General features: G+C 34.8%; 1 protein-coding gene and 1 long non-coding RNA gene across 6 annotated transcripts in view; one reads left to right on the forward strand and one right to left on the reverse strand.

Annotated features, from left to right (window-relative positions):
- Positions 1-1,264, forward strand: part of LOC117152187 — a 2,411-nt gene extending 1,147 nt beyond the window's left edge. Inside the window, exon 3 of the long non-coding RNA XR_004462484.1 lies at positions 817-1,264. This is a non-coding gene — a long non-coding RNA (uncharacterized LOC117152187). The remainder of the gene's footprint in view (positions 1-816) is intronic.
- A 3,224-nt stretch (positions 1,265-4,488) lies between these two features.
- LOC100740911 (E3 ubiquitin-protein ligase Rnf220-like) overlaps positions 4,489-24,570 on the reverse strand; it is a 203,639-nt gene continuing 183,557 nt past the window's right edge. For 4 of the 5 annotated variants that reach the window (XM_024370461.2, XM_012390387.3, XM_024370463.2 and 1 more), the window contains 5 exons: positions 10,507-10,778; positions 8,555-8,822; positions 6,932-7,389; positions 5,764-5,838; positions 4,489-5,036 (listed from right to left, as the gene is read on the reverse strand). In XM_024370461.2, coding sequence (XP_024226229.1) covers positions 4,965-5,036; positions 5,764-5,838; positions 6,932-7,389; positions 8,555-8,822; positions 10,507-10,778 — 1,145 coding nt within the window. In that variant the 3' untranslated portion in view covers positions 4,489-4,964. The remainder of the gene's footprint in view (positions 5,037-5,763; positions 5,839-6,931; positions 7,390-8,554; positions 8,823-10,506; positions 10,779-24,570) is intronic. The other variant, XM_024370464.2, reaches the window with a different exon arrangement.

A 24,570-nucleotide genomic window follows, 5' to 3' on the forward strand; every position in this document is an offset into this window, starting at 1 on the left:
CTATTCAAAATTCAAAGATGGACAATTTCACTGGGAAGACTTTTCTGATGCCTTAATTGCACGTATTACAATTAAATATGTAATTTAGTACGTAACTTAACTATTTAGTATGGGCTTGAATAAATGCCTGGGTCGTTACACGCATTAATAATTACTTTCCTATTATACTGAAACAAAATAAGCTGATTAGCTGTGAATAGTATCGATACCTTGAAAACAGGTCTTCCTGTATACTTTATCTTCCTATGAATTGCGATTAAAAGCCTTCTCCACATTTTCCACATTTGGAAAGTGTCTATTATCATATGCAAACAATCGAGTTGCTTTGTTGGGCAAAATTGTTAATCGATACGAGGAATGTTCAAATTTTATGAATAAAATTAATTTCCCACTGAAAAGAAACAGAAGAAAGTTAAAAGCAGAGAGCTAACGACGATATAAATAAACGTTCCATTTCATCGATTAATATCGATAACATTTACGATTTATCGTCCATATGTTACATTATACAAACGCATGTGACAATTCTAAAAAGTAAAGTTTCCAATCTCAATTAGCAAATATTTCGTTTCGATCACTTGATTCTGAGAATTAATCGTTAGAAGTAATCGTTAAAAAAGAAAAATGAGCAGTACGTACCTTTGACTGCGTTTCAGCTTGAAAATTGTTGGAACGTTGATCGTAATATTCCATCGATGCACAGCGTATCGTTGAAATGGAAGGAAATGAATTTCGTGCAGAAGAAGAACAAGGCGACGAAGAAACTGATTGTAAACGATAGTTCTACATTCCATGATCGTTTTATTTCGATTACAGAACAACGCTCGCAACGGGGAGCCGATTTCTCCTGCTGGTTTTAACTCGATTTCTGTATGTATTTACAAGAACTTTCTCGGCGTGCACGAGGGGACACGCAGCAATCTAAAATCTTGATCAACAGGGGACAGAGAAGCAGAAGAAGAGAAAATTCGGACGTTTCTATTGTTTTAAAAAACATTGACCAGCATCCAAGGAACTCTTGGACTTGTGCATATCACTGCGGTCGATCGACCTGCGTACTTCGTCTCGAAACAAAGATAATTTGCTTATCGCAAGTTCGTTTCACGTTTTATCAACAACGAGTGACAAAATTCGATTGGACGCGCGTGCAATGTTTCGGTCGTTAAATTTTGTTACTTCGAACGTGGGAGAAGCGACGAAAGAAAATTTGTAACTGATAATTATAATATGAAATATTACGAAAGCTGGATATTAACAAGAAAATTAATATTAACAATAAAATTGTTAATATTATGCTGGATATTAACAATAAAATTTCAAATATTTCCAATGTAACATAACTCATCGAGCCATGTCCAGTCGAATTATCTGTCTTCTCAATGTCAAACAATTTTTCGTCATTTTTCACTGGTTCGCTTAATCGCTGATCATTGTATCGATGATTTAGCAGATGGAACAATGATATACTTAGAAAATAAGAAACGAATCTTTCGAAAGAAGATCGATCGTTGATATACGCGTTGGTCCGTCTTTCCCTTCCTTTCTCATCTGCATTTCTTTATTCTCTCCCTCTTCGTACTTTCCTCCGCGAATTTTTCTAGTCAAAATAAACAACGTTCCTTCCGTTTTACATGCATAAGACAAGGGAAAAACAGGCGAGCTTGCGTTATTCCTTTTAATAGATATCAATTATTAACTTATCCACATTTTTTTGTCTGTTTGTTTGTATCGTAACTTTGGTCGATTGGATTACACTGGTGTATCGTCTTGTGATTTATCGATTTCGCCATAGCCTGCAAACAGTGCGTATTTTACAACGGAAATTAAAAGAAAAAAAAAAAAAAGAAGAAAAACCAAGTTCACCTCGTATATTGCCTTTTTAATTCGTTTCTTTTTAACGTGCATCTTATCCGTACAACGAATTAATCGTCCATTACGAATATTCTCTATCGATCGTAGACAATTAAAGAAGTATTCCTCAAGGAAAATTTGTATTTGGAAAAATGGACGATCGAACCCTGGTAACGATAGGAAACATACTATAAATAATATAAAATCTAGCTTCTCCTTCTTCTTTTTTTTTTTTTTCGAACAGATACTATCGATAATAAATTGTTCTTTATTGCTGATAAAATAGAATAAATATACGTTTCCATGGATAAAAATAAAAAAATAATTAAACCTAATGAGAAAACTTAATATTGCCTGCTCTTTACATTGTGTAGTGTTTTGCCTAACTCGCATATAGTAGCTGAATGTTACATATCATACATTAGAAAGAAAATGCATACTCGTCGTTATTCTTCTTCGCATTTTTCCATATCGTTTGTGCGCCTCGAATTAAATTAATCGGTTCGTTAGGTTCGGCTTAAAAGAAGATTGGACATTCGTAATAAACGTTTAAGAGACTCGTGTTTCCACGTAGTGTTGGTGAGTGCTGCTCGTATTTTAAATACGATAATTTCCGACTATTTTCTTTGTCCTCTTTCACGGTTACGGAAAGCCTACTGGAAATAGCTGATTTAACAAAGTTGTCGATTATATTTTACACATACATAATATTCGTCTTTGTAAATTGAACTCGATGAATCGTAGACACAGATACATTGTTTCAAGAGAAAAACGGTAGATCCGGCGAAAAGGGGCGACTTTAATGTAGACGTTAGTCGTTCGAAATGACACCTAGGAATTTCAGGTACGCGCGAATAGTCTTCGATTAGGAGCAGATTCGACGAAGATGCTTGGCGATGATGCGTCCCCGAACTTTAATCAATCGACGATCGAGTGTAAAAGTTCGTCGTGTTCGGTTTTACTGCAAGCATTCCTCCTTTTAACAGATTTCTTAATTATTTGAAACTATACGGCAGAACTAGATGAAACGATTAATTGTAACGATTATAATTAAATTGTTCGAATATCTGTGTTCGTAATATTCTAAATGTCTGTCATTCGGTTCTTAAGTCTTGAAATAAGTATCGCGCAAAATAACGTGCGCTACCGTACATAAATATTTGGACACAAATCATTGCATATTTATAGAATAATATATAATAATATATATATATATATTATATTTATATTATTATATTAGTAATAATATAATAATTCTGTACTGATAAGAAAATAAGTTCTTCAATTGGAACTTTTTAATGTAATTTTGATCTTACTGTACTCAACCATATTACAGTTAGCAAATATCAACGAAGAAAATAATTCTTAACTATTACAAATTAAAGAAGAACGATTAAAAGTATAGGAAATTAAATAATTATAATTATTCATTACAGGTCAACATTGAATTTGTGTGACGCAGATATATTCCTCGTTTTACTTTCAATTTCGCATAGACGAAAGAAGATATCTTCGCGATAATTGTCTTGACATAATTTGTCACCTATGAGAAAAGAAAAAGGGGGAAGATATTTATCTCAACGAAGAAAATAATTGTTAACTGTTATAAATTAAAGAGGAACGATTAAAAGTATAGGAAATTAAATAATTATTCATTACAATAATAATTATTCATTACAGGTCAACATTGAATTTATGTGACGCAGATATATTCCTCGTTTTCTTTCAATTTCGCATAGACGAAAGAAGATATCTTCGCGATAATTGTCTTGACATAATTTGTCACCTATGAGAAAAGAAAAAGGGGGAAGATATTTATCTCAACGAAGAAAATAATTGTTAACTGTTATAGATTAAAGAGGAACGATTAAAAGTATAGGAAATTAAATAATTATAATTATTCATTACAACATTGAATTTATGTGATGCAGATGTATTCCTCGTTTTATTTCAATTTCGCATAGACGAAAGAAGATATCTTCGCGATAATTGTTTTGACATAATTTGTCACCTATGAGAAAAGAAAAAGGGGGAAGATATTTATCTCAACGAAGAAAATAATTGTTAACTGTTATAAATTAAAGAGGAACGATTAAAAGTATAGGAAATTAAATAATTATAATTATTCATTACAACATTGAATTTATGTGACGCAGATATATTCCTCGTTTTCTTTCAATTTCGCATAGACGAAAGAAGATATCTTCGCGATAATTGTTTTAACATAGTTTGCCGCCTATGAGAAGAGAAAAAGGGGGAAGATTTTTATCTCGGCGAAGAAAATAATTGTTAACTATTACAAATTAAAGAGGAACGATTAAAAGTACAGGAAATTAAATAATTATAATTATTCATTACAACATTGAATTTATGTGACGCAGATATATTCCTCGTTTTCTTTCAATTTCGCATAGACGAAAGAAGATATCTTCGCGATAATTGTCTTGACATAATTTGTCACCTATGAGAAGAGAAAAAGGGGGAAGATATTTATCTCAACGAAGAAAATAATTGTTAACTGTTATAGATTAAAGAGGAACGATTAAAAGTATAGGAAATTAAATAATTATACATTGAATTTATGTAATACAGATATATTCCTCGTTTTATTTTCAATTTCGCATAGACGAAAGAAAATATCTTCGCGATAATTGTTTTAAGAGAAGAGAAAAATGGCGAAGAATAGAGAAACGTTGTTGATAAATAAAAAAAAATATGAATTTTTTGATCGAATCGCAGGTGTCCAAATACTTGTGAAGAGTAGCGTAGCAACTTGTCGACTAACATTATACGATAACTTATCAGAGGAGGAAATATTTTTCTATATATATTTCTATATATTATAGCAGGATGAAAATTGGTCTGCGCGACGAGCGATAAAGCATGATCGAGACATGATTCGCGCGCGCCTTTCACGGCTTAATTTACTAACGCTACTAAGTGCATAATTCGTACGTGGTAAATCTAAAAGGAGTTAATTTAACGTGACGCATAAATATATACAGATATTTACACGATCGAGTCATATCGAAACGCGTCGATTCTTTGGCAAAAAATCGACCATTATTTTTCTACGGACAACCCAATTTCTTGTTTGGCACACGCGACTTCCTTCACATGTAGATACGTCGCAAATCTGAAGGCGACGTTATCATGTTGCATTGTGGACACAGCTTTTTCGCACCCTGAAAGGGACAACTCTCCTCAACAAATTTTTTCCTATCTATTCTCAGCTTTCTTTCTCTGACAGTTGTACCGTATGGCAAAGATATATTAGCGGCAAATCGAATAAAATAATTCAATGCGATTAAAGTTGAAAAACATTTATATCGCAATGGGCGTTTTTTTTTTTTTTTTTTTTTGGAGTGGAGAAGAAAGAAGAATTTTGACAGGAACAGTTTCTATCGAGAAATAATACTAGGTTTTAAGGAGTATGATAATTTGATAGCATATCGAACGATTATTTCATCGTGTTTATATAAAATGATTTTAGATATGAGATTTACTATTCATTATTTTATGTTTGATGTAATTAAATATCAATGAAATATTATGATAATAATTGCGATATATTTCTTTGTGTAACGTATAAGATAATAAGCAACGTTTAAAATATATTCCACAGGTGAATCGAGAGCAACGTGTCAGAGAAAGAATTGTTAATATATCGTTTAGACAATGATCAATGCCTTTCTTCAATTTTTATTCGGAATTTCAATTTTACTCATTGAAATTCTGGAAATAATAAATAATTCAAGTAAATTAATTAAATGACGAGAAATTTTGTCAAAGTATACTTTCTATTTGGTGAGAACGTTTCATATACGAATTACTATAATCAAGAAAAGAAAAGAGAAATTATATTCAAAGACGTATTATAAATGTAAATTTAGCAAAATACTGGTAACTCACCAATGTGTGCAACCAGCATTGTTCGCAATGAACGTGCCAGCAGCAAACCGAAGTCACAGGCTTTTTATACTGTTCCTGAGGACATAAAAGAATGAAATATTTTTGTTAATTAGCAAGCAACGAGCTTCATATTTATCGCTTCTGTGTTTTCTCAGTCTCGGAAATTATTTAATAAAATTGCTACGTGAACGGAAGAAACGGAAGAATTACTAGGTGAAAAGCTTGAGAACAGAAATATTAGAAAGAAGAAGACAATGTTTTAAGAAGCTAGATCTATGAGAAGCGTAACAAATAATATCCAGTAAATATATTTATAATAGACAGTATAATGTTACATTTTAACCCTGCTGTCTTTCTTAATTCTACATTATCCAAAAGTGTTCAATTTCAACAGATATCATTACGATATACATAGTATTTAAATATTTTATTATCCAACTAAATTTGTTGGACGTTCCGTGCGTTTCACGCTTTCTATGAACAAAATAGTTCGGAAAAAAGAAGATATCCGAAGAGATACTAACCGAAGAAGAAATGAGGATGACAGCAGGTTTAATGTATTGAACTGGCAACTAAGTGATTGCGATCATTTAGCTGCCAAACCAATGCACGTACATATCCGTACATGAGTATTTTGTAACAAATAAAAAGTGTATCAAATATCATGGCGTGAAGAGATTCCAAAATTTGAAAGATCATTTTGGAAGATAACCACGAAAATGAAATGCCTTTTACTGCATTTTACTGCTTGGTCTCTAATAACTTAATAACAACAAAAAGACTCATAAACGAAGAATCTATGTAAGTTAGTATGAAGAGATGGCGGAAGAGATGCAGTTTGTAAGAGAAGATATGTAACCGAATGACTTGTAGTCCCATTGGGAAGTAAATAAATTATGACAGTCGTGGTCTAAATCAGGAATCTAAAGAATCTAAAAAGAAAAATGCGTGTATCATTTTGAATTTACATCACGATAATCTGAAATGATCTTTGCAAAGTGGCAGAAATTCAACTGTTGCATCGAGTCGGTTGTTGCCTCGCTAAACCATGATAGTCAGTTTAGACGTCAAGCACGCAACGTTAAATATCTCGAGACGTAAAATATACGATTTATGCCACTTTCCATAATTATCTACGCTAATGAATCTGCCACTAGCAAGAACTTACCATGCAGATGAGACACTTAAACGGTTGGCCACGCATTTCCGCTTCTAATTCCCGAATTCTGCCTCGAAGAGCCTCGATTACTGGCGTGTCACCGTCCCTTCTAGGCGACGTCGAGGCACTCTCGTCTTGTTCGTTCTGGCCAAGAGGAGTCGCTGTTCCTGGTTCCGGTTTCACCTCGACCAAACCTTGACCGATTTGTTCGGGTGTGTGCGGCGTGTGAGGCGTGTTGGACGCGTTTGGCGATATCACGGCTTCTCGAAGAGCGTCTCTTTCCTTTTGCTCTCTCGGCGTGCCATCCATACGTGGCGCGATCACATCGGCTTCGGAATACTGTGCAGGTCCAAACTCGGCGGCGTCGTCGCCATCGACCACCAGGTCCACGTCTTCCTCTTCCTGCTGATTAGATCCACCGTTGCCAGCGGTTGAACGATTGCTCGATGAGGTCGCCAAACCTGCAGCTACGAACGCAACAAGCAATGAACTTTAGGTATACATTTTTCGCCCATTATTTACAATTTATTTACAATAAATTGACTGTACAGATATCAATTAGACAAAAAACGATGGTTGTTTAACTGGAACTAAATACAAGAATCGTACTTCAATTCAAGCAACTCGACAACGCTAACAACTCTATCTCTCAGCAACGCTAACAACTCTACTCCTCGACTTCTCCACTAACTCTGACTTTCGATTCACACTCGCTTCTCGATTCACACACTCCCACCTCTCGGTTAGCGCTCTTTGATCCCAAAATCGTCCTTCTCCTCTGGCGTTCTTTTCTTTTTTCTTTAATCTCACCACGCCCATGCTCCGCGAGAACTAGGTGATCTTAGTCACATAGGCTTTCTTCGACGTAAACTAACAACTGAAGGGTAGACGACACTGTATTTATGATCCGATCTATCTCCAATTAGGCCTTTTTTTCACAATACTACAGAGCATTTCTACAAATCTCATACAACGTTCGATGTTTTGTTAAAAGGAGAAAATTATTAATCTGATGTTAAATATAATACCGTGAGAACGATTAAGACGTGGATTAGTCTCGCTTAACCGTAATCTTTAAGTAATTAATCAGATCACAACATCGTAATATGCAATTGTTTAAGTCCGATAATCCTCGATTGCCTTCAATCCAAATGCCAGATGATCGAGTCAACGATTATTTGTTAAGGTACAGAGAGGATTTGGAAAAACAAAAAGTTTCAAATTTCTTTACAAATTATTTTGCTCTTCGTGTACGTTACTCTCTGAACGATTCGACGACCTACTCGCTTGTTTGCTTGTTTCTTTTCTTCTGATCGCTTCTAATAACTTCTAGCCGCTTTTGATCGCTTTTAATCGCTTTTGTCCCAACCGGGACCTGGACGTTCTTCGACGCTCACAAACACTCTCACACGTACAGTATAAATGTATCATCTATTTAACGACTGTCAGACGTATGGATTCGAGAGGAAGAAAAGCTTGTTCGTGCAGTGAATACGTTTTGAACCTCTCAAGAAAAATTATACAGAAATAATAGGATTTAAAAAGAAACACGAATACGACTAGGAAAATGTGATATTATGAAAATGAAAGCTATAGATCTTGTTGAAGAACGATTTATTCGCTTTAATTTACCAGAAAATCCTCCGACGAGCATCGACGTTGCCCGCACTCTTCTTTGACCAGCCCATTCATACTCTTCGAAAGTTTCAGCATCGCCCTCCACGTCCACCTCCTCTTCGTCCAAATTATTCTGACCAGCGGGATTTCCATTATTGTGTTTGTTCAAGCATCGTTCGACGTGCTGATTCAATTCCTCCGGCGTGCCAGATAGCCTCTCGCTACAAACGGGGCAAGAAGGTTCATCCGCTTTCCGTTTCCGGTTCTTCACACGGATTCTAGCCTGCACATATTTACGAACCACTTTTTAGAAATATCGTGACAGGCGTAATCACGCTATATCGACAAAATTCGGAATAAAAGTTGATGTACAATCGAAGAATAACATTGACAAATTAATAAAAGGAAATGTATCTTTTTATCTTTAGCAGAACCGATTGGGTAATTAATTTTTAAGCGACAAAGACTTTTTTTTGTTCCTCCAGGGGTTTCATTTTAAATGAATGAATTTCTCAACTTCAGCCTGATTTTTTCACATTCTCCTTCATATTTATACGATGTTTAACGCTGAGTTCGTTAAATCGTATTGCAAACTTAACTTTAGTGTATGTTAATTATTAATCTGTGACTGTATAGTAGTGAAAAACTGTTGATTAGTGTAGGATTTTTTTATTTATTTAGAAATATTAGAAATTAGGGTTTCCAATGATTACTATCCTATATGATAATTTTATTGATCGATGGATCTATTTATAATGGATTAAACGGGAAACGATGGTTACTTAACGTGAACTAAATAATGTGTTATAGTTAAATAGTTGATTCAAAACTCACAACTAATAGTCTACAACTGAAAACAACTCGGCAACTCAACTCTCGATTCCTCACAATTCGATTTCTCACCACTGGATTCTCAACTCACAACTATCTCAACTCGACTCTTTACTCACAACTATCTCAACTTGACTCTCGACTAACAACTAACTCAACTCGACTCTTCACCATATGACTCTCAACTCACAACTATCTCAACTCAACTCTCAATTCACAACTATCTCAACTCAACTCTCAATTCACAACTATCTCAACTCGACTCTCTACTCACAACTATCTCAACTCGACTCTCAATTAACAACTAACTCAAATCGACTCTCAACTAACAACTAACTCAACTCGACTCTTCACCATATGACTCTCAACTCACAACTATCTCAACTCAACTCTCAATTCACAACTATCTCAACTCGACTCTCTACTCACAACTATCTCAACTCAACTCTCAATTCACAACTATCTCAACTCGACTCTCTACTCACAACTATCTCAACTCAACTCTCAATTCACAACTATCTCAACTCGACTCTCTACTCACAACTATCTCAACTCAACTCTCAATTCACAACTATCTCAACTCGACTCTCTACTCACAACTATCTCAACTCAACTCTCAATTCACAACTATCTCAACTCGACTCTCTACTCACAACTATCTCAACTCAACTCTCAATTCACAACTATCTCAACTCGACTCTCTACTCACAACTATCTCCATTCAACTCTCTACTCACAACTATCTCAACTCGACTCTCAACTAACAACTAACTCAACTCGACTCTTCACCATATGACTCTCAACTCGCAACTATCTCAACTCAACTCTCAATTCATAACTATCTCAACTCAACTCTCATCTCGCAACTATCTCAACTCAACTGTCAACTCACAATTATCTCAACTTGACTCACAACTCACGACTCTCCACTCACAACTGTGCAGGTGACAACCACCCGGCAAAACTCCCAGGCCTTTTTGGTCTAACGACAAATAGGCCTTCTCGCAACATTGTTTATCGTTCACCTGATAAAAACTGCCAGGACCTTTTTGGCCTAACGGCACTTAAACCTTCCCGCAATATTTCACCCGATATTTCTTAAGTCATTTGTCCATGATACTACACTATTCATTTACCTGTCTATTGGCTTTAATTCTCTTGTAAGTCTCCCATCTTCCATGAGGCGTTCCATCAGCGGCTGATGGGGCATGGAGCATCGGTCCATGGGGATGGTCTTGAGGATGGCCAGGAGGCAAACTCGACCTTGACGCTCGCGCTCGAGAGGATGCCGACGATATCTTGTAAAGTCGGTCGAGTTCCTGAGCGAAATGTTGCTCCAATTCCTGCGGCCTTACAGTTACTCCGCACGCTGGGCAACAGGACGGATCCGATGGAAATTTCTTTTTGCCTAAAACACGATTACACCCTGTTACTGTCATCCTGTCACAAATTAAACCACGCATACTTCATTTCAAACGTTTGTTCGTCCGCTTTCTATTCTATTCTATCCTAATTCTTCTTAACAACGAGAGATCTAAGAATGTCGGTAAGCGAATTAAGAATTTCACGCGATTAAGCTCGTGCATGATGAGCAGAAGATTGTTTCAGAGAGAAGAAGCACAAAAAGACACCATGACATTACGAAATAGAATATTCGACGAAAGCAACGAACGAATGTGACATAAACCCCAAAATAAGTTAAACAATATGATAGAAAATGTTTAGTACACAAGTTACTCACACTAATTGAGTATGCTAATTTTAAACGTTCTTTCACCGTAGATTGATGAAGAATTTTAAAATTCAGCGAGTTTATAGCGTAATTAATTTTCGTTTCGCGTAATTTTATTATATTCGCATATCCAACATACGTCGGATATATTCGTTCTTAAAAGAAACATTTATCAACCGAGGTCCAAAAGAATTGTGAGACTGAAAAATGTTAGTTTACAAAGAAGATTCCGGATGCAGAAGTCAAATAAACTGTGTCGAGTGGTTACACCTGTTACGTACCTTCCACGTTAACATAAATTTTAAGGAAACCTGTTTCATAGTAAAAATTATTTTCATACGGACTTGCACGCGATGCATCGTTCCTCTGTATTCGTTCAAATTCAGTCGATTAAACGTGTTAAAAGAATATGATAAATTGATCAACGCTTCGAAACGAAAAGTCCGCAAATCTTAATTATCGATAATTAAAAGAATCCTTTAATTCTATACATAGCGTATCGATTTTCCAATGTATCTCAATTCCTGTATTAATTAAAAACCGATAGCATCTAGCGAAATACGTTCGATAAAGGACGTTGGAAATTCGACAGGAAACTATCAAACCATAAGAACACGCGACTGTAACTATTAAAAATAATGTAAGTAATTAATTCATCCGAATAACTGTAACAAATTTAGCCATTGCAATTTATATCACAGAGAAACAATCCGAGAGAGAAACATTTGATTCGAATAAAAATTTGCATTTATAAATTGAGCAACGCTACCATTAGGTTCCTAACAAATGCCGTGTAAGTACACGATCTTTTCGCTATAATAATTATAATTAACAATAAATAATTAACTAAAAGCGAGAAAGTGTTCGAGTTGCTACTTTCCTATAGCAGGAAAAACTTTTCGAGGGCTGATACTTGGCGATCTAAAAATAAACGAAAGATCACGGTATTCCAAAATTCACGCAACTTCTCAGACAGCAGACATACTTTTGCTCCGAAAAATATCGAATGGCGTTGTTTATTTTCCAAAATTCTCATTACGTGCCAGATTTTCACCAATTTTCCAATCGCGTTTCGACAGTAACGCGTTATACGCAGGATCCCTGTATCGCACGTTGCTGGGACTCGTCATCAGAGAGGAATAATTATGAAATTTTAGCAAAATTTGACCATTTTAGTCCGCGATTCTAAGAGTAACCGGATTAAAACTGTATTCCCATCTTGCTACTAATTTGCTGCCATTGAAATTTACAACTGCCAGGCATCACACCTGCGCTACGAATTATACTACGATACCGCGAGACCACTATACGTCCAATAACACACGTCCCAGTTCAATGAACGTTCAATTAAATATATACGTAAAATATTCTAATTTTCCAAACAAACGTAGAACGACTGATCTTGCAATTAAAACGCATGTTGAGAAAAATAAGCAGATATTCGGATACTTTGGGGCAAAAGTAGCCTAAACGACGTTCTCGTGGGTGGAAGTAAGTTAGTAGGGATTTGGCTGAACAGCCGTGAGAATCGTAAGTTACATCGACACGAAGAATCTTGTTTCGAAAAGCTACCGTGTGCCCTCACCGCTTCTGGCGTCGTTTATTTGGAGAACGGCAACCGGCTATTCTCGAGCCGTTTAACATATCCCGAAGCGGTTCTCTTCCCTCGTGTCCTTCCTCTTTTCTCTCTTACAAACCGATTCTATTCGTCTCTTTTCCAGTTTTCACCTCCCTTCCTCCTCGTCGCTCCAAGTCGCAAACTTTCTTCTCGTCTCAGTTTTCTTTTCCCCTTTCAATTAGGTACACTGGGAAATTTATGTCCGCGCCCCGGAATACCCCGTGTACTCGATATTCCGTTCTTTATTGAAACAGACACCTTCTGTTTCCTTTATAGGCATTGCGGATGGCTCCGATTGGAAATAATCGCGATGCAAAATACCGGCGAGTGCGTTTCCTCGTTCCAGCGTTTCATAATACAACGACAGTTCGCGTTCGATTATTGCACAATCCTGCCGATAGGATATTGGCCTGGAAATCTCGCCGGTTTACTGCTTATTATTTAGATTGATATTTCGAGCGCCTGCTCTCTTCAGCTAGACGAGCGAAGGTTAATTTGTCGTCGTACTTTTTATCGCGTGTGCGTTTTTCAACGTACATTTTATGGGAATCGTACGCGAACAGCGAGCTTCTTGGCGATCAGTTTCGTGAATTTTTATTTCATTTGGATTATTTTACTCCGCTGGGAGTAGCCACCCACGTGATAACCAAAACAACTAAAAAATTCTACCAAATGTCCAAATTGGGTAAATTGTGAATGTGAAATATTGAATAAAAAAAGAAACAAATTTGGATTGTTCGATCGAATCTTTGCGAGTGACGTTGATGATAATTCACTTGTTCGGAAATTATCCGATTATCGTTTGTACAGTAATATCAACGATAGTGTATGTTGTTGAATTTAAAACGTTTGAATATTCGTTTGAACTGCGGTGATTAAAAAATCCAAGCTCCCTTTCCAAGAGACAAGTAAACTGAATTTTCGTATTCTAAGCTTTAGAAGATCGAAGGGAAATGTTAAAAAGAAGCAATAAAATTCCATACTGTTGAAAATGGAAGGTAAAGTTGATATTTTCCAGTAATTTTCTCGAAAGTTACGTCTAGTTTTGAAAAGTGTTTCGCAACAGCGAATGACAATGTAAATCTAACGATATAAATTGATAAACGATTCGATAGAATGGCACTCGTCTGGAACTCGTCTTTTCGTAATCTTTGGAATTACAAGGCTGCTTCGGGTAGCGTAAGAACTCGTTCCTTCGGTCGTATAGTCTTATCGATGTTATCATCGAAACCCTGGAAAATCGTCAAGGGATGCGATTTCCATTTACAGAGTTCCATCTGCTGACATAATTAACGGAGGCAGTGCCATTTTCGCGAGCAAGGGTCTCGGATAAAAGGGGGCAAAAAAAAAAAAGAAAGGAAAGAAAGGGGAAACGCAATGGTTAAACCGCAAGGACCTTCTGAATGTTTTTATCCTTCATCTAAGATGTTCATTTTCTTAAGCACAACCTCCTACTTTTTCCCCTTTACGTTCACATGAATTACAAATTATAAATTTGAACGTTTTATAATATCGTCCACTTCGTCCTTTAAATTGCAATTTAAATTTTCATATAGTTTGTACACTTTTCGAAATTTTCACTTATGATGACGATATACCGTGGCACAACGAAACTATTGGGCTGGCAACTAAATGATTGCGGATTTTGTTATTAGTTGGCAATGAAAAAATCAGCAATCATTTAGTTTCCAACACAATATATTTCATATTTGTATCGTACGTTTATCTTCAATTTGCATCGCGCTAAAAAATTCTTTTAGTATTAAAGAATTAATTTGTAAAATATTTCACTCGACAAATATGAAATAAATTGTGTTGGAAACTAAATGACTGCTGACTTTGTTATTAGGTGGCAATCGCTTACTTTCCAACAGAATATATTTCATATTTGTATCGTACGTCTATCTTCAATTTGTATCGAGATAAAAAATGCTTTTGATATTAAAGAATTAATTTGTAGAATATTTCACTCGACAAATATGAAATAAATTGTGTTGGAAACTAAATGACTGCTGACTTTGTTATTAGGTGGCAATCGCTTACTTTCCAACAGAATATATTTCATATTTGTATCGTACGTCTATCTTCAATTTGTATCGAGATAAAAAATGCTTTTGATATTAAAGAATTAATTTGTAGAATATTTCACTCGACAAATATGAAATAAATTGTGTTGGAAACTAAATGACTGCTGACTTTGTTATTAGGTGGCAATCGCTTACTTTCCAACAGAATATATTTCATATTTGTATCGTACGTCTATCTTCAATTTGTATCGAGATAAAAAATGCTTTTGATATTAAAGAATTAATTTGTAGAATATTTCACTCGACAAATATGAAATAAATTGTGTTGGAAACTAAATGATTGCTGATTTTGTTATTAGGTGGCAATCACTTAGTTTCCAACACAATATATTTCATATTTGTATCGTACGTTTATCTTCCATTTGTATGGAACTAAAAAGTGCTTTTAATATTAAAGAATTAATTTGTAGAATATTTCATTTGACAAATATGAAATATATTGTGTTGGAAACCAAGTGATTGTCACCTAATAACAAAATCAGCAATCACTTAGTTTCCAACATGATATATTTCATATTAGTATCGTACGTTTATCTTCAATTTGTATCGAGCTAAAAAATGCTTTTAATACTAAAGAATTAATTTGTAGAATATTTCACCTGACAAATATAAAATTTTGGATTTTGTCATTGCCACCTAATAACAAAATCAGCAATCATTTAGTTTCCAACACAATATATTTCATATTTGTATCGTACGACTCTCTTCCATTCTTATCGAGCTAAAAAATATTTTTGATATTAAAGAATTAATTTGTAGAATATTTCATTTGACAAATATGAAATATATTGTGTTGGAAACCAAGTGATTGTCACCTAATAACAAAATCAGCAATCACTTAGTTTCCAACAGAATATATTTAATATTTGTATCGTACGTTTATCTTCAATTTGTATCGAGCTAAAAGATGTTTTTAATACTAAAGAATTAATTTGTAGAATATTTCACCTGACAAATATAAAATTTTGGATTTTGTCATTGCCACCTAATAACAAAATCAGCAATCATTTAGTTTCCAACACGATATATTTCATATTTGTATCGTACGACTCTCTTCCATTCTTATCGAGCTAAAAAATATTTTTGATATTAAAGAATTAATTTGTAGAATATTTCACTTGAATCGAAAGTGGAACATTTCAATAGATGTTGAAAATACGATATCCAGATATTAGCGATGTAATAGCGATAAATATTAAACAATAAACCCTAACTAATACACTATACGTAATGTACAATGATACAAATAGATATATCATTTTTTTCATTTTTTTAAACAATGGTTACAATAGAAGATATAGTACCAAATATAAAATATCGCAGGTTAAGTATAAATCAGTGAATTTGCGACAGAACGAAGAAAATTTAAAATTGAAATTTTATCGAATCTGCTTGGAAATTTTTATGCAAACGTAAGAAATTTAAATAACGAAAGCGTTTAATCAAACTACGTGCAAACGGGAAATCGTTATCGTAATATAAATTTTGTAAATTTTTTTTTTTTTTAAGGAAAATCAGAGTTGCTTCACTTCCTGACTTCTTTCGTTCATTTCCTTTCTTCTACTTACTTTCCAGCGTTTCTGCCCTTTCGTAACTGCTTTCGCTGCCCTTTGCCCCTCGTTTCGATAAAACGACGATGCTACTCCCTTCGTCGTCGCGAGAAGCTATCTCCCGCGACTCTGACCATAACCGCGCTATCATTTACACTTTAAAACGACTACGGAAGATAGAGTGGTAGCGTATCTTTAATTAAAAGAGTCGGCTGCCTAGGAGTGCGGAATGAAAAGATTCTTCTCACTCTACGTCGTAAGGGTATCGCGTTATTAAAGGGCGAATCTACCGAAAAAATTCTGAATAAAACCATTTTTGTTATTTGCTCTACCTGAAGTACAATTACTTCTATTCTTCATATATGTAACAATAAAAAAATATTTATTTAATGCTATATAATTTTTAGGAGAATAAAAAAAAAATTTTAAAGTGATTGTTAGATATGATGTCTATATATACAGGGTGGTTGGTAACTGGTGGTGCAAGCGGAAAGGGGGTGATTCTAGACGAAAAAAGAAGTCGAAGATATAGAATAAAAATTTTTCGTTCGAGGCTTTGTTTTCGAGAAAATCGACTTTGAATTTTCGCTCGGTACGCGCGCGGCACGTTATAACGGATCTCAAAGTCGATTTTCTCGAAAACAAAGCCTCGAACGAAAAATTTTTATTCTATATCTTCGACTTCTTTTTTCGTCTAGAATCACCCCCTTTCCGCTTGCACCACCAGTTACCAACCACCCTGTATATATAGACATCATATCTAACAATCACTTTAAAATTTTTTTTTTATTCTCCTAAAAATTATATAGCATTAAATAAATATTTTTTTATTGTTACATATATGAAGAATAGAAGTAATTGTACTTCAGGTAGAACAAACTTTTAAAATTTCTAAATTTTTAAATTTTTAAATTTTTAAATTTTTAAATTTCTAAATTTTTAAATTTTTAAATCTTCAAATTTTAAATTTTTAAATTTTTGAATTTTTGTTCTATATTTTCGACTTCTTTTTTCGCCTAGAATCACCCCCTTTCCGCTTGTACCATCAGTTACCAGCCATCCTGTATATTATATTTGGCCCGATCATCGCACTACGGGCTATGCCCGCAATATTTACGTTTGGTAGGATCGTCTACTGCGGGCTATGCCCATAACATTTACGTTTGTTTGTTTGTTTGCCCATAGTTGTAGGTTAAGGGGTTAATATAGTCGCAAACGATTGTTTTTAAGCTTTGATGTATGCAAATTGACAAAACACAACAGGAGATTCTTGAAGAGAAATTCGAAAATCTCGATTGATTCTATGCAGCAGGCATTCATTGCAAACATATACTCAGTGAAAAATTAGTACATACGCTACGAACAGTAGTCTCAAACGTACAATTACCGCAAAAGACAATCTCGCTGCATATCGTAGCTTATTAATATAATTGACTGCTCAGATACTTGACGAAATATATGCGTTCCACAAGCACAATTCCTATATTCCATCCTCTATTTTCACACCTGTTTCAAGTTTCACCAACGTGTACAAATACGATAGTAGTGTCTCGTTACGATGCCAACGAAATTTCTATATCTTTCCGTATCAGGTTAAAAAGTGTCTTTCTTTCGCAGACACGTGTTTTATAACGATGCATCTTTACACAAACACGAAACCTAATCTGTCAAACGTTGTGATTCGTATCATGATAAAACAAAACGTATATACATAATTCGATAAAATCTTGTACTTTTATTACTTCCTTGCAAAAGAAAAGAAACCTTTCGGACGACCCAATACATAATTATATTTTGATTTTTAACACAAACGGAGAAATATTTATGGCGTTTCAGAGTGCAAGGAATTTATCTGTAAATTCTCTACCCTGGCTGAAAGATGGCAATACAACTTTTTATTACACGAAAGGGAAATAAAACTTTCCATGGTATAATTAATTGAATTTACGAACAAGCGTACGAGTAAAAGTGTTTTACGTAACATACAAAAGGACGTATAAAACTCGAACAAGACCTGGATGAAAAACTCGAAAGGAAGTAGGCGAGGAGAAACGCACCCTATAAATTAAACGTTTGAAAAACACAAAAACCAGACTGAAGAAGCGCGAAACGAATAAAACGTTAGGTGAAAATTTATCTACACGAGTGCGTACACGAGTTTCAACGAGAATACGAATATTACGTTTATTCGTACAAGTACTTTTTCTTCGAGAAACGAATAAGAAGAGAAAAGAAAATGTCACGTTTTGTTCGTTAAAAGCCAGCAGACAAACAAATTAATCATCGACGCGTATTCATACTTTCTCATTCTCCTACTTTCTTCTCGTTTTCTCCACGCAACATCGAATCGGTTATTCCGATAAATTAATATCACAACGTTTCCGATGTATTTATTAAACAGGTTACTATTTTTCAGCTCGCTGTATTACATATTCGCACATATCTTATACGATTTCGCAAACGTATTTGTAGCAGCATTCATGAAAGATTCAAGAAAGAAGGATGCCCGACTCCTATGTCGATGAAATACAAGCTGCAGGTAATTAGCTGGGAGCTCGTGCAGTATTTACGGCCATTTAATCCGGATAGAGCAATTAGTATATATCGATGGTGCCAGGTTGGTGGTTACAGATGTAGGATAGGCCCCTACCTACCACGTATAATCCGGTTTTAATTAAATAACTGAGTCTCTGTCTCTCTCTTCCCCCCTTTTAACTCTCCATGCCAGTCACCCTCTGCCTTTTTCTTTCGAACTTGCTTCCGTACAACTTCTATTGGACTTAACGTAACGAAAACAATCGAACATCCGAGTTTCCATGCGAATTTTTTGACAATTATTCTCCTTCCGAAATGAAAGATCGACAGATGTATTTTTGGTATTTTTAGATGCTATTACGATGCTAATTTCGTCAAACTTTGTGAAATAGTTCTGGTTTATTTCATTTGTTAAGTTACCATTTATATGTTTCTATTTGTATAACGTTGTATAGCGTTTGGTTCGATGATGTGTACACATTCGTACCATCGAGACGATTGACACAAAAAGGCTTAACAAATGAAAGTAAATGTGATTTAAGTAGATGCTCGTTCTATTTGCAGGTATAAACCTGTGTAAAAAATTCAGCAAAATTTTTAACTTCCAGAAGTATAACTGCTAACTATTTTAAGCAGAAGACTACGTGTGTTGGATTGGTAAATAAGCGATCACTTAGTTGCCAATCCAATATATAGAGAAGCTAAGACTATGTATTTTAATCTAAAATTGTTACGATGGTTATCTTTTCACGTAGACGATCCAGAAATTTACAGACAATTGAAAAAAAAAATAAAGAAGTCGATATTATGCGTTGTATTTAATGTTTCTTTTATTCCTCCATCCGCAAACTTATCTCATCGCAGATTTCTTAGATTTTTGTGTGTCAAAAAATTCCCCAAAGCTCCTGAATACTCCTGAGAGTTTCCAGAATATCGTGCAATAGCTTTTTTATCGCCACGCGTTACCTTAATCTTTCTAAGCAGAGGAACGTTTTAATAGAAATTACTTTGATAATAAAAGATTGCTTTAATAATGTTATTTCAATTGTAAAACATTGCTAATATACACGACGATACGCTTCTTCACGATGAATATTTATAAAATATAAATAGGAAATAAAAATTACTCGACAGCTTCTTAAACTATTTAAAAATGTCCTATCAGTTGGCTGGTCGAACTCTGTTTAAAATTATCGGAATTTGACAAAACGCGTAATCCGAAGAAGAAAGGCGAGTCGAAGCGTTCTCTGGCGTCGGTGTGATCGTAACTCGATAACAATGGTTCGAATAACAAAAATAAATCGCACGTATGTACGTGATACTCGAGTTGAGAAAATATTCGAACTTTAAGTCAGCGGTGAGTGCGGTGAAACGTACCGTACGGTATAGCTCGTTGGCCAGAAAGGGTTGTCGGTGGTTTCGTGCCATGGCGTCACCATCACCGAATCCCTCAGGCATTTAACCGCAACTGTTGTCTCGATGGGCTGGGTTACTGCCCCTGGACACGTCGCCACGATCATCGGTCCTTTACTTCTGCAATATGCTCTTTCGCTAATCTGTTTCGTGGCTTCGTTTTCTTTCAGCGAGGCGCGCGTCATTCTTACGAAAAAGGAATTTTTACGAAAATTCTTTGCATTCTCGCCAACAGATTTGCTTGACAATTCCTCCGACCGTTGATTTCATCGGAGCATCAATTATCTGTTAAAGGAATTTCGTGTATGTGCCTCGATTAAAGCGAGCAACCTCTGTCGTGATTTAAGTTTAAAAATATCTCTACGTATACACGTTGGAAATATAATAAAAATTTCATTTTTACGCTTCCATTAGGCGACAATGAGAAAATCCGTAATCACTTAGTTTCCAAGACAGAATATTTCATATTTGTCGAGTGAAATATTCTACAAATTAATTCTTTAGTATTAAAAGCATTTTTTAGCTCGATACAAATTGAAGATAAACGCACGATACAAATATGAAATATATTCTGTTGGAAAGTAAGCGATTGCCACCTAATAACAAAGTCAGCAGTCATTTAGTTTCCAACACAATTTATTTCATATTTGTCGAGTGAAATATTTTACAAATTAATTCTTTAATACTAAAAGAATTTTTTAGCACGATACAAATTGAAGATAAACGTACGATACAAATATGAAATATATCGTGTTGGAAACTAAGTAATTGCTGATTTTGTTATTAGGTGACAATTACTTAGTTTCCAACACAATATATTTCATATTTGTCAAATGAAATATTCTACAAATTAATTTTTTAATATTAAAAGATTTTTTAGCGCGATGCAAATTGAAGATAAACGTACGATACAAATATGAAATATATTGTGTTGGAAACTAAGTAATTGTCACCTAATAACAAAATCAGCAATTACTTAGTTTCCAACACGATATATTTCATATTTGTATCGTACGTTTATCTTCAATTTGCATCGCGCTAAAAAATTCTTTTTTTAATACTAAAAGAATTTTTTAGCACGATACAAATTGGAGATAGACGTACGGTACAAATACGAAATCTATCGTGTTGTAAACTAAATAATTGCTGATTTTGTTATTAGGTGGCAATCACTTAGTTTCCAACACAATATATTTCATATTTGTCAAGTGAAATGTTTTACAAATTAATTCTTTAATATTAAAAGCACTTTTTAGTTCCATACAAATGGAAGATAAACGTACGGTACAAATATGAAATATATTGTGTTGGAAACTAAATTGTTATTAGGAGGCAATAACAAAATCCACAATTTTATATTTGTCAGGTGAAATGTTCTACAAATTAATTTTTTAATACTAAAAGAATTTTTTAGCACGATACAAATTGAAGATAAACGTACGATACAAATATGAAATATATCGTGTTGGAAACTAAGTAATTGCTGATTTTGTTATTAGGTGAAATATATCGTGTTGGAAACTAAATTGTCATTAGGAGGCAATAACAAAATCCACAATTTTATATTTGTCAGGTGAAACGTTCTACAAATTAATTCTTTAATATTAAAAGAATTTTTTAACGCGATGCAAATTGAAGATAGACGTACGGTACAAATATGAAATATATCGTGTTGGAAACTAAGTAATTGCTGATTTTGTTATTAGGTGACAATTACTTAGTTTCCAACACAATATATTTCCGAAATATATTCTGTTGGAAACTAAGTGATCGCGGATTTTATCATTGCCACCTAATGAGAAAATCCGCAATCACTTAGTTGCCAACCCGATAACAGCTAAAATGTCTATTTTAATAAATTCTCCGTGTATATGGAAAAATAACGAAGTCGTATGAATCGACAGAAAACTAAGAAGAAACTGATACACAAGGAATCTACTAAAAGTCATAAAATCTTTGGCTACTTGTTCTTCTACCTGTTCGTATATGCAGCCGGTACATAAATCGAAATTGTTAATTAAATATTTATGATTTCTTAAGATCTCCAGATTTCCCTTGAATCTCCTTTACATCGTTGTACGAGCTGGGCATCGTTGCTCTACACAGTTTTAATATCGTTGGTTTTCTATGATCGCAACCTGTCGTCTTGGGTAAACTCGCCTCGCTAAGGAAAAAGCTAAATGTACACCGCAGGATACCGCCATCAGAGACTCGATACACTGTGAGAGTCGTCCTTAAAAGTGGAACGTTATGCGGTAATGCCGCAGTGACTATCTAACTTTTGCAATTTATTTTCTTATTTATTCGTTGCTATCTCTTGCCAGCGGCATCCTTCGCCGAGGCTACTAATCCACGGAACAATTTTTAGGCAGATCAGTTTTTACGAACCACGTACCTACGCATTCTTCTTACGATAACAGTGTGCGTGTTCGCCGTATTAGAAAATATTGTAAATTACAAAAAAGTTCGATTTCAGAACAAACACGACGATAATCATCGTTGGTCGAGCTGTACCAAGTATGGCAACGCATACAACTCGCATGTCAGACTACGTGTCAGCTTCTACAAAACGGATCGAGACGAAACGTATCCTATTTTCTTCGCCGGACGCTAAACTGTACAGCGAAGAAAATTCCATCGGATTCCGTCGGCCAGGTTTTACGTAACGCGAGTACAGACAGAAAAATGCAAAAAACTAAGTGTTTCTTTGTTTTTTTTAATTAATATACAGACACGATCCTACTGTTTCGCGAGATGTATAAGTTTCCTTACGTCTTCATTTCTTCAGTTACGTTCGCATAAATAAGAAATTACGTGAATATTCTATCTACGATGAACATGAAATTAACGTAAGATAGCAGATAGCAAGCATGAAAAGACGGTGAAACGTTTCACAGGAAACTGAATACGGCGAGGGAAATTTATTATCTTAAATTTGTTCTAATTTGGAAATGAATTCGTCGATAAATTGACTGGCATAATCTGATATCTTGGCTGTTGCAATTCAACGGAAACTTTGCAACATTTGATAACGTAAAATTTGCTACGTTCGTAACACGTAAAGTGTCGCATGCAGCTGCCTATTTAAGTCTGACAGTCATCGGCGAACGGAATCTCCTTAAAGAAAGAAGAAAAAAAAAAAAAGAAAAAAAAGAAAAAATAAGAAAAGAAAGAAAGAGAAAAGGAAATGGTCACATTTGACCATCAGGACTATAAACGTTGGCGACTGAGCTTGTTAAAGATTTGTTCTGTCGCACACGGTAACAACGCTGTTTAAAATTCACGTCTGAAGACGAGGCAGGAAAAGATGCATGATCGTTTGCGAATGATCCGACTCGACATGTTTAAGAACTGGTTTCTTTTAAGCGGCAAGTCAGCGCCAATCAGCGCTGGCCGTATTAGCAGCCCACGAGGAAAGTATCGCGATGTTTGCCAATAAAATTTGTTAATTTAAGCAAGGTCTTTCTATGTTTCGTCTCCTTAACTTCTCAGAGATACAGGGTGTGTCGAAAATATTCGTATAACAGCGATGTGTTAAATACAAGAAGGAATGCGCTAATTGAATTTCAACAGCAGAGTTCCATGAAACAGAATTACGAAGAATTTTATACTAAAATAAAAATTATATTAAATCCGAACGTGAAAAATGCACGGCAGATATATAGCATGCAAAAATATACAAAATATCGATAGCAGAGCATTCGTTATAATTATACCGCGGATATTTATGCAAATTCATAGTTTTATCTGTATAATTAAAAAACTGCAAGTTAAATAAGCAATTGCTTTTCCAAATATCGTAACACGTAACACGTCTTTTCCCCTATTTTATATATTTCTGCATTACGTTCGTTCTGTAGATTTTTGTATCTTCAAAATTCCCTAATCTGGCTATGATATTAACAGGCGAAACAAATTTCTGCTTGCGATTCTATTCCACGAATTGTTCACAAATTTGCATACGACAGAGTCACGGTGCAGTTGTTAGAGCGTGACCGTATTATATAAATTCTAGCAAATTAACAAATAAATCGAGATATCCGCCGTGATCCGAAGTTTTGCAACCGATGCTTCCTACACATTTTTCACGAAGAAAAACGTTCGCTGATAGTATTTTGCGCGAACGTATTACCTTCCCTACGAATTTCTAATTTATAGCGTAATTTCTCCGCAAACACATCCCGTCGTAAACCTCACGAGCGATTTGATCGCGCAATAAAACATAAGATTGACTAAGAATATTTCGATATGAAGGGTAGCAATAG

Source organism: Bombus impatiens, unplaced genomic scaffold (assembly GCF_000188095.3).
Source record: "Bombus impatiens unplaced genomic scaffold, BIMP_2.2 scf_0765, whole genome shotgun sequence".
Taxonomy (NCBI): Eukaryota; Metazoa; Arthropoda; class Insecta; order Hymenoptera; family Apidae; genus Bombus; species Bombus impatiens.